The 11,361-nt window shown below is 36.7% G+C and overlaps 1 protein-coding gene across 5 annotated transcripts; it reads left to right on the top strand.

Moving 5' to 3' along the window:
• The first annotated feature begins 3,015 nt into the window (after positions 1 to 3,015).
• Positions 3,016 to 10,126, top strand: ungb (uracil DNA glycosylase b). Of its 5 annotated transcripts, none has more exons than XM_017721162.2 (7): positions 3,016 to 3,080; positions 3,518 to 3,752; positions 4,734 to 4,829; positions 4,923 to 5,020; positions 6,583 to 6,671; positions 8,291 to 8,469; positions 9,648 to 10,126. In XM_017721162.2, the coding sequence occupies exons 2-7, from the start codon at positions 3,564 to 3,566 to the stop codon at positions 9,786 to 9,788; spliced, it is 792 nt and encodes a 263-aa protein (XP_017576651.1). In that variant the 5' UTR covers positions 3,016 to 3,080; positions 3,518 to 3,563; the 3' UTR covers positions 9,789 to 10,126. The 5 variants fall into 5 exon arrangements, with proteins under 5 accessions (XP_017576651.1, XP_037389198.1, XP_037389199.1 ...); XM_037533301.1 differs by having other exon boundaries at positions 3,026 to 3,080; positions 3,515 to 3,752; XM_037533302.1 differs by having other exon boundaries at positions 3,033 to 3,080; positions 3,539 to 3,752.
• Positions 10,127 to 11,361: the final 1,235 nt, after the last annotated feature.

Below are 11,361 nucleotides of genomic sequence, written 5' to 3'. Positions count from 1 at the left end.
GTGCTGGGTCAGCAGTGATGCGGGCTCTTTACCGGTCTGTTGTGGTAAAGAAAGAGCTGAGCCATAAGGCAAGGCTCTCGATTTACCGGTCGATCTACGTTCCCACCCTCACCTATGGTCATGAGCTTTGGGTAATGACCGAAAGAATAAGATCGCGAATACAAGCGGCCGAAATGAGTTTCCTCCGCAGGGTGTCTGGACTCTCCCTTAGAGATAGGGTGAGAAGTTCAGTCATCCGGGAAGGACTCGGAGTAGAGCCGCTGCTTCTTCACGTCGAGAGGAGCCAGCTGAGGTGGTTCGGGCATCTGGTTAGGATGCCTCCTGGACGCCTCCCTCGGGAGGTGTCACAGGCGTGTCCACCTGGGAGGAGACCCCGGGGAAGACCCAGGACACGCTGGCGCGACTATATCGCCCAGCTGGCCTGGGAGCGCCTCGGAATCCCCCTTGGAGAGCTGGTGGAAGTGGCTGGGGAAAGGGAGGTCTGGGCTTCATTGCTTAGGATGCTGCCCCCGCGACCCGAACCCCGGACAAGCGGAAGATAATGGATGGATGGATGGATGGATGGATGGATTTTACATTGTGTCCTTTCTTGGAAATGGGGTTGTAAAATAATAAACATTTATTCATTCATTCATTCATCATTCAATGCATTGTAAGCATAATTTGATGAAGCACATGTTTATTTTTGTGAACATATGTAAGCATAAAAGCACAGTTCATTGAAAGCAAATTTTAATAAAGCACTGTTTCAAAATAAAATAGTTTTTTAAGTATACTTCAGCGAAGTATATTTGTAGTACATTTGTAACACAGCAGTACCACGTGCTCCTAGGACGCACATATTTAGTAGGTAAACATTTAAAGTAAAAATATATATACTTGGAGCATCCAATATATAGTTTATGTAGACTACTATCATATTAAAATAAACATTTTTTTCACAAGGAATTAGATGAAGCTCCAGAGAAAAACAGCTCCACTGCTCCACAGCCCAATACTGTTTTTTAAGCTGATGCTTGGCACTGCTCCAGAGTGACCCATTCTATTGGTCAGTGCTATACTATTAAGGCTAAGCTGTGTGTTGCAATTCAACACCTGTGTCAGCAGTGGGTGCATGTTAAAAAAGCTGAATTCACTTGGATACTTTTGGATAAATGCACCAGATTTTGAGACATCTGGCTGTCAATAGTAACCAGCAGCCAAGAGCCTGTCAAACATAGTCCTGCTAGAGACTATGGATATCTTATATTTGTATATACATAATAAATAAGTTAATTTATAAGCATTTTTCAGGCGGTAGCACTGTCGCCTCACAGCAAGAAGGGCCTAGGTTTGATTCGTAGCCAGGCGACCAAGGTCGAGTTTGTGGAGTTTGCATGTTCTCGTCGCGTCTGCATGGGTTTCCAGTTTCATCCTACAGTCCAAAGACATGTCAGGCCAATTGGACACACTAAATTGCTCCTAGGAGTAAATGTGTGAGTGAATGTATGTGTCAGTTTCTCTGCCCTGCGATGGCCTGGTGATCTGTCCAGGGTGTATACTCTCTTCCACCCAATGACCACTGGGATAGGCTCCAGCACACCCACCCACCCTGTGCCTCCGAAGGATAAGCAGTTTCAGAAAATGTGTGTGTGTAAACATTTTGTCAATTGACCAGCTATATTCATTTACATACCCTTAAGACATGGCTTGTGATTGTAAGGAAGGAAACAGCTTGAGTAGAAATACAAAAGAAGCAGGATGAAAATCTACTTAAGTACTGAGTACTGCAGTGGAATTTCTGACTACGTCCAGCATTTATCAGCATAGGAGCTGAAGAATGTGTGTGTTTTTTTTTTTAGTTATTAAATAGTTCAGTTCAGCCCACATGAACTCTGCTGCTCAATATAGTCTTAGTTTTGAAAACAGGAAGCTGCTGTAACACTTCACAAGTTTATCGTCCCGGAGGAAAACAATGCAATGGTTTTAACTGCCACTTTCTTCTGTCTAGCTATCATCTACACTCTTAAAAAAGATTATGCTTCAAGAGTTCTTTACTAAAGAAAATGGTTCTATATAGAACCATCAACACTCCAGTAACCCTTTGCATGATTAAAGGGTTCTTTGCATCATGAAAGGATTCTTCAGATCAATGAAGAATGTGGTTCTTTTTAGAAATGCTTTTGAAAAGGATTCTTTATAGCATGAAAAAGAGTTCCACTGTTGTTACAAGCCAAACAACCCATTTTTGGCACTATATAGGAGCTTTTCTGCTAAAGGTGTATAATTGACTGAACCAGTCAATGTGTAATGAAACAGTCTGTGCTAGATTAAATTTTTAAAAGAGGCTATCATAATAATCTTGACTTGGACAGACTCAGGCTACATTTTAGAATGCTGGGCAGGGATCTTCAGTTTACAGTCAGTTTCAGTTAGTCAATTTGGTTATTTCCTTGCCTCAAACACACTTATTTGTCTGTTAATGGGAAGGTTTAGCAATTGTTTTTGAGCAGGGAAATCACTGAATTATGTTGGACTCCAGTCCTACAGGAATCTGCAAGTTTACTCGAGGACTCGAGGAATGTAGATAGAAAGAGTCTCTAGTGTGGATTTTTAAAGAGATTTTTTTTAATTATAAGGAATTAGCATCCCAATTCATGAAGAAGTGTGTAAACCGAATTATATCCCAAATACAGATGTTACACATTCCATTATAGGGTTCCTCAACATAGATTTATATGGTTTGACATGACAGCTTGATCTTTGGCTTTCACTTTGACTTTAGCTTGCCACCTAGGATGTGGTACACACTTACAAACTAACACTGTAGTCATTTTAAACCCATTTTTCAAAGCTTACACTGGACTAGGGTAAGCTGAGAAATTAACAGTTACAGCTATGGGTTTAAACCTCAATGTTATTTCAGAACTAACTTGAAGTTTCACTTTCACTAATTTTAACCAATCAGTTTTGCATTTTGCAGAGCAAACAGATTTGCATACCACATGTTTGCTGCAGTGCTGGGTGCAAGAAACTCCCCGAGACACATGCACGTTCTGCAGAAGAAATAGCCTGCTAACTTGAAGCACTGATGTCAGAAGGTATTTATGTAACCTAAATTTGTCATTATTTCTATCACCAGTCTTTTTTTCCACTGCAAGTCTAGTTTATTCCCCTTTGTTGTTTTTATATTTTTTATGTATTTATTTTGCTACCATTTTATCTAATGCTTCATCTACAGCTTAAAATTGTTAATGATTTAATTTTATGTTATGTGAAATATGGGGCACCACTTTGGCAAGAATGTTGTGATTTTAAAGGCATTTAATATTGCATACTTTGCTTTCCTTTTATTATAAACATTGCAAATATAACTTTTGGACATGAAAAATTGCATAGTAACTAGCAAGGGGCTTGTTAGACAAACTGAGACTATGCTGATATTAATTTTAATTACATTTTATATTTTGGTCAAACAAGGCTCTATATGATAACTCCATCTGATTGAATGTGTGGCATGATTAATGCTTTGTAGCAGTTGTTTTTTTTTTACATGTAGATTTGATGGATGTTTTCTTTGGGAAATGGAATCAATAACAAAAGAGGGACTTTGTAGCAATGGACCACAGCTCAGTGCTGAACAGTTAAAGCAAATAGAACAGAACAGGCAGGCAGCACTGGACAGGCTATTTGCCCGCAATGTTCCCGTGCCCATTGGAGAGACCTGGCGAAAACACATTGGGGATGAGTTCACCAAACCTTACTTCACCAAGGTATACAAGAACACATTTTCATACTTTTTACTTCACAGCCTCGACTGACTTTACTGAAAATAGTGATGAATCATAAGCAGAGGTGGGTAGAGTATAACAAAAACTTCAGTAAAAGATATTAGATCTAAAAATTCTTGATGTACTGAGTTTCTTATTAAACTGCACAGAAAAATCTTAGTACATCCAACATCTTTCATCAAATTTAGAAGAAAAAAATTGCTATTGCTTTTTTTGTAATCATTTTGGTATAAAATAAAATACTAAAACTTGAATAAGAGAGATTTGAAAACATAATACATAGTACAAGGGTCTTTATGATATTTGTTTTGCACATTCAAATAGGGCTTTATGTTAACTTCAAGTTTACACAAGTTTACCAATGGCTAAGTGTCCAAATATTCTTTGGGACCATTGTTTGTTGCAAACCACACCATCTGTTATGTTCTGCTAGCTTGTAATTTAGCATGCTAAGGGCTGCATAGCGAATAATAACAAAAGGAAGGAAGTACACCACAGATTTAAACCTGAAACTTAACCTAAACAAAACTATTTTTCTCAGAGCGTATGTTTATGCTTGGGCTTAGCAAACACAGCTAATTAGCTTACTGAAGTTATGGCCTAGCTGATGCTGCAGGTGCATTATTATATGTCTGTTTCTTGTAGTAATATCTTCCCTTTGTCCTGCAAATGATCAGCCTTGTAACAAAAGTGGTATGTTCTCCTAAATTATGAGGTGAAACCTGTGAGAGCATGTTAAAAAACAGACAGTATGTCTTTATTTGAGCACTGTACTAAAACTTGAATAAAACAGATGTGAATACATAATAGATTTATACTCCAAAAGGGATTAGGAGTTAAATGTAAATATCTTAAGCAGACCTGAATAAATTTAAATGTGTACATTTGTAAATAATTACCAAGCATTTCTGAATGTAAAAACTAGTGTATGTTTTTTCTCTCTTTTTCTTTGTCTCCCTTTAGCTGATGCATTTTATTGCTGTGGAGAGAAAACGATTTGCCATCTACCCAAGTGCAGAGCAAGTATTCCTTTGGACAAATGTGTGTGCATTTGAGGATGTAAGTTTTTAAACGCAGAATGAAACGCAGAAATGGTTCAAGCTGGCTAAGAGCTCAGATGAGTTACTGATGTGTATTGTTCTGGGGCCTCAGGTAAAAGTAGTCATCCTTGGCCAAGATCCATATCCCAGGAAAGGTCAGGCCCATGGCTTATGCTTCAGTGTACAGAGACCTGCTCTACCACCTCCAAGGTACACGTTTAAAATAACTTTAAATTTCCTTCATATTTTTTAAAATAAAGGAGTTTGAAGTACTATGCAAACATTGTTAAAGTTTAAAAATGTACCATTTAGTACCCAGCCCATACTCCCACAGAAACAGTCCATTATGTATTGTTTTTGTGATGTCCCAAGAACCAACTCATTTATGTACATCCACCTATTCAGCCTACAGTAGTTTAGCTTCGACTATTCATTTTGAAGTTCTTAAGAGAGTTTCAGCTCTGAGTACTTTTTGAATGAGGCACAGTAGAGAGCAGCCAATTAGAAGAGAGGCTATTTATTTTATATTAGTTACACATCTGTTTAATTCTTAGAGATGAAGAGCGCTTGGTAAATTGTTAGGTAAAAATTATGACAATGTTTGCTAAATAATACCAAAGAAATATTTTAACAGGATTTTAAAGGCAATTCAAGTGAAGTTTGTTAGATGACTTGTTGAAGGGAATATGGGTTAACATGCAACACATAACATGTAACTGTAGCCAACAGCAGAATTGGCTGGGAAATCTTTGCAATCTGATGCAGTTTGCACCTTTTCAAACCCCATAAAGAAAAATAACAAATAAGTTGTTACCTAGGGCAACACAACAATAAAAAAAAAATGTAATATTTAGCTATAAACGTAGTGCAAGTGTCTTTATAACATCTGGTTTGTACATTCAAATTGGGCTTTATATTAAGTTCATGGTGTTAGAAAACAAAATGTCAAACCAGGCTGCATTTATTTGAAACAAAAGTTTACCAATGGCTAAGTATCTAAATAAATACTTTAGGACAATTGTATGCAGCAAACCACTCCATCTGTTATACTCTGCTAAGCTTGTTATTTAGCAAGCTAAGGGTTGCACAGTGAGCAACAACAAAAGAAAGGTAGTATAACACCGATTTAATCTTGAAGCTTAAGCTAAACAAAACAATTTTTCACAGAGTTTGTAGCTTGGACTTAGCAAACATACCTAATTAGCTTACTGAAGCTATGGCCTAGCTAAGGCTTCAAGTGCATTACTAAGTCTGTTCCTTGTTACAATATTCTCTCTTTGTCGTGCAAATGGCCAACCTTGCAACAAAAGTGATACGCTGTCCTAACTTATGAGGTGAAGTCTGTGACAGCATGTTAAAAAAGCATGTTAAAAATAACAGTTTGTCTTTATTTGAATGTGAAGTTAACCCTTTATAAGGAAAGCTTATTCAGTTATTAGTGTTAAATGTTTATTATTCACTAACTGCTATGAATTATTCTGTAATCACTATTAAAAGAATGTGTAAGATGTGTATTTATGACAAAAACAGTTTGGGCTCATATATAGGCCTTTGTAGTTTAGGGAGTTCAAATTTCAGTTACCAACTAAATGCATTGATAAACATGCATTTAGCATCAACAAATTGTTAAAACATCTTAGGCCTTTTTAAAGTTTCTTAGCACTGCACAGCACAAGTTTTTGCAAACAAATAATCCTACATCTTTTATGTGAGGTTATGCCAATAACAAACAAGCTACAATTCAAATCTGCATTATTGTTTATATGTTTCAGCTTGGAAAACATTTTCACTGAACTAGCAATAGATATTGAGAACTTCCAGCACCCTGGTCATGGGGACCTGACAGGATGGGCTAAACAGGGTTAGTATATTCTGTTAAATTACATCCATTATAGTGTTATACAAACATGGACATCAAACCCCTAAATCTAGACCAAACTATCAACAAACAGGCTGCTACAGAAGTGTTATGACTAATCAGCATTTTATGTGAGTCCCCTATATGCATAATTACAGATATTGCAGTGTCTTATTGTCATATTTGAACTACTATTGGTCAGAAAATTAATATATACAGTTTTCCTCCAAATGTAGTCTGTCAGGTAACATAGTTTGGTGTCAAAAGTTTGGTTTTAATTTGTGTACAATGAGGGCCATATTACAGAAATCGTATCTGCTTTATTACCTTGACAACTTCAATTAAGACCGAATTTAGCACAGAAGCTATTACAGAACACCAGTTTCTAAGTAGATATATCTTAACTCCAGATAAATAAACAGTATTACAGAAACATCCTAACTACACAAAGTTTCCTAAATTCTGTCCTAACTGTAAGACAATCCCAGAGGTAATAATTATGTTACATTTATCTGCATTGAAAACGGCGCTTTGTCTAATGAGTTTTTTTTAAAGTGTTTTAAAATCCCAGACACTGCAGACATGATCTCCACCATCCCCTCTTTTTACCTTTGTGTATTAATGTTGATGAAGACTCATCAGATAAAATATTACAGCATGTTGATGAATAATGAAGGGTTGAACGTGTTGCTGTTTATTAGGAGGAATAGCATTAGCAGAGTCGGATAGTGTTTCGGGAAGGAAAACTGCAGAGCAGCAACTACAGAGCAGGTCTGATTAACAGTACAAAGTGGTGTTACAATATTTATACAGGTAAAATAGTTAGCAGTGGGGCTAAATAACTTGATGATTTTGATCATGTATTTATGTTTCAGCGGTATGCATACAGTTAATTGCTAGGTAACAGACATGCCAGTTGATTGTCAACTTTGAGTAAGTTGAGATTTACTAACTTAAGATAAAATTTTGTATAATAAGATTCCTAAATTATGATTTGCTTCTATAATACGAATTTGTGAAAAATCTTATCTTGTCAAATAAGACCTGTCAGATCTTAAGTTAAGACAAAAAGAAGTCTCTGTAATACAGCCCCAGTTTAGCATTGTTAAAACTGCATAAACTTGCTTACTTGGTTTATAACACCATTTGACATACTATTATCTAAAAAAAATGGGTATGTCCCATAGTTTAAAACAGTAGTAGTATCCAGCTTATGGTCTGAATTTTGTAGATAATTTGTTCATTTTTTGTCATGCCATACAATGTCAGAAACCACATAACCACATCCAGTTGAGAGTATGTAACAGCTCACTGCAGTTTGAACTAAGTCAGTGATGATTTAAAGCTTGCAGTTTGCATGATGATACCACCTGGTGGTCAAACGTCTATTACCTATTAGCTACATTGGCTTTAGATCTGCAGTGCAGAACTAAAAAAGCAAGCTTTGGACACCAAAAATTAATTACATTTGAGGTAGGAAAATTTAGCACATTTGATTTTTGGCCAAACCATCAAACCCTGCAGCTATTCAGTGCTTAACTACTATCTTCAGGTCCCTTCCAAGGCTTTATTTCTGTTTTCGGTTTTGTCTATTTCTCAAAAATGTCCATTTTTGTTCTTAGGTGTTTTGCTCCTGAACTCTGTGCTGACTGTTAGAGAGCGACAGCCCACCTCGCACCATGGTCAGGGCTGGGAGCTCTTTACTGATGCTGTAGTTTTGGCCCTCAGCAGGAGTTTAAGAAGTCTTGTCTTTTTGCTGTGGGGAGCTTATGCTCAGAGCAAAGGTGCAGTCATTGATAGAGTAAGTTCACAGAGACAGATGTAAAAATTCTTGGCTGTTTCAAAAGTAACAGTCTAAAATGTTGTTAGTATTATTTGTTGTACAGTCCTTTGTGCAGGCATTCTTTAGGTTGCCAAGATTCAAGGAAATTCAAGGAATTGACCATTGGCTAAATTCTGAGAACATCCCATGTCCACCAAACTTTCAGCTCAGGCTACCTGGTACCTTCTCAGGGTTTATAATAGTGCAATGCTGCTGCTGCTACATCTTAAAATATAGCTGCCTGCTGTTTTGATTATGGGAGTAGATTGCACAACATAGAAACAATACTGACAATTAGCTGTTTCTTGGTAGAAATGGCTAGCATACATTGCACAATAAGAGTCAAACATAGACGTAAAGCGTTTTTTTGCTCTTGACGCACTTAACTAATGTTAAAGCTAACGTTGGAGCAATGTTACATGCTGAGGAGGACTTTTACACAAGGTCACCAAATTTTAATGAAACAACACAAAGAATGCAATGTGTACTATTTAACACATGATGTTTTAGTCACAAATCTGAGCACTGCACAGTCCTGTTAAGTCTGATTAATCAAGCTAAGAATCAGTAGGTAAATTACAAAGCTAAATTAAAATTCTTCAACTTCAAGAATAAAACAAGAACATTGCCCTCCAGATGATTAGCTTAGCATGTATGAAATATTTTACATTCCTCAATAACATCATTTCACCTAAGACGAATAATTCTGACTAATTTACTGCAAGTGCCATACTCACTGCAGGTTGAGGTGTTCTCCTGTGGAAGTTTTTCCTTCACTTGACAGAGGAATGAATGTTTGGAGACAATTGGCTGAGAGGGTCAATCATTTTTCATCATTTTGCAGTCAATAGGCTAAGATTTTGTTTCCAGGAATTGTATTCAATCCTTGAGATTTTTAAAGGATTTTAATTATATTAACAACTACACATGTAGTGTCAAAAAAAAAAATCCAAAAAAATCCACAGCAATCCATTTGACATGAGTTGGAAATCCCAAGTCAGATTAAAATACCTCAGCTACTATAGCTATGTCTTTAACCATGATGAAGAGGTGTTTGTTATTCATAGTAATAATCAGATCTATTCAGTTTCAGATGTATAAATTTGCTTTCAGCTGTTCGTGATTACATGTGATTACAATGTTACAATTTTTTTTAGACTCGGCATCATGTCTTGGAGACGTCTCATCCATCACCATACTCTGCTCAACTGGGCTTTTTCGGATGTAGACACTTCTCAAAAACCAATACTTTTCTTAAGGCATCTGGAAAGATGCCAGTTGATTGGAATGCACTCTGATTACAGTAGTTCTAGACCAATTTTTATTCTGATGTGTTATAAAATACTGAACACTTGTGTGTGTACAAAATGTGTATTTTCTATATGGTATTGTCCAGTAAATAGTTTTTTTCAACTGTTTTGTGAAATTGTGTAATTTGGTTGCAATGTGCCCACTTGTGGTCTAATTTGGAAAAGCTTTGACCCTACCTTGTCCTTCTGTCCTTGACTGTAAAGTTTTTACATCCTTACTTTTTATATGAACATAGCCTTTATCATCCTATTCTTTAGGATTATTTCACTGAGATTTGTGTGTAATTTATGGTCTAAATGTATTTAGCAACACCAATTTCTATCCCAGAGAAAACTATTCTAGCATTCTGTGTTGTTCATGTTAGCTTGTCCATGATATGCACTCCCAAAAACTTGGTGCCGCTCACTGACTCCACACCATTACCATGGATTGTAAGTGGGGTATGTAGCATCCTGAAGTCAATTATTATTTCCTTTGGCTTGTCAATTGGCTATTCACTAAAGATTCTAACATTGTAGCTAAACACAAACCTTTTGAGATCAGTCTGTAGTTATGTAGATCTCCTTTATGCAGCAGGATAACGAGCTGTTTTCTAGATACTGGAAGTTCTATGAGATAAAACAGAAAGATTGAAAATGCTGAAAATACAGAGGTCTAAACCTGTAGATATTTATGGCTTGATGGCAGTGAGAGCTTAAGCTATTATGGAGAGAGAGTCTGGAATGTCAAGAGACTGTGGCTTTGAGTAGCAGTAGAAGTGAAATTCAACTGATTCTAAAGCAGGTTTCTGTCAATGTTTTCAAATGTATGAGCAGCTATATGAAACTGTACATTAAAAGATTGGCAAAGATCTTTCTGATCAACTAATAATTGATTATCAACTAAACTTTTGGTCAGGATAACAGAGGAGCTGTTTTGGAGAGAATTTTCTGTCTTCCCCATCTGCTGGCGCAATGTCTGATAAACAACATTCTCGCACTTGTGGGGATGCAGATGCTAACCTACAAGAGGAACATGCTTCTTTTTCTATGTTGAGGCCAGACTCTGGAGAGAGAACCCTTGACTGGGTAAAGAGGTTGCCTGAAACAGGCTCCCAGCCTAATGGTGATCTAGCTCATACAGATATTTCAAATGGTCCTTCATCACAAGTTTCAGAGATCGGTTTGTCTTGTGTGTAATGTATTCTTTGTCTACTAAAAGAATATATATTATATATTTTCTACATGCAGTTCTGCTGTGTACAGTCTGCAGTCGTCACACCAGTGAAAGATGAGATTTAAAAATTCTCTTTGTTTTCCAGGTAAATACGTTTTTCTGTTCATTTAATTAGCACCATTTGTATGTTTATATGGTCATTCACTGAGTTATATGTAGAGAATGTATTGTTGGGAAACTCCTTTATAACTTTGTTTGTGTACTTGGAAAGAAGCCAGTGTAACTTTCTGTACTATACAAAGTGTAAATAAGCTTATATACCTAAGAAGCAGTTTTATATGCTGCAGTTCTGCTGTGTACAGTCTGCAGTCATCACACCAGTGAAAGATAAGATTTAACAATTCT

The sequence above is a fragment of the Pygocentrus nattereri genome, chromosome 23 (assembly GCF_015220715.1).
Source record: "Pygocentrus nattereri isolate fPygNat1 chromosome 23, fPygNat1.pri, whole genome shotgun sequence".
Taxonomy (NCBI): Eukaryota; Metazoa; Chordata; class Actinopteri; order Characiformes; family Serrasalmidae; genus Pygocentrus; species Pygocentrus nattereri.
Note: the sequence above shows the minus strand (reverse complement) of the source record. Positions and strands in the feature narration are given on the sequence as shown.

Coding starts and splice junctions, on each gene's coding strand:
- ungb (XM_017721161.2), top strand. CDS start 3,504: ATGCTTTGTAGCAGTTGTTTTTTTTTTACATGTAGATTTGATGGATGT. Junction 3,753..4,733: donor CCAAACCTTACTTCACCAAG/GTATACAAGAAC, acceptor GTCTCCCTTTAG/CTGATGCATTTTATTGCTGT. Junction 5,021..6,582: donor CCTGCTCTACCACCTCCAAG/GTACACGTTTAA, acceptor TATATGTTTCAG/CTTGGAAAACATTTTCACTG.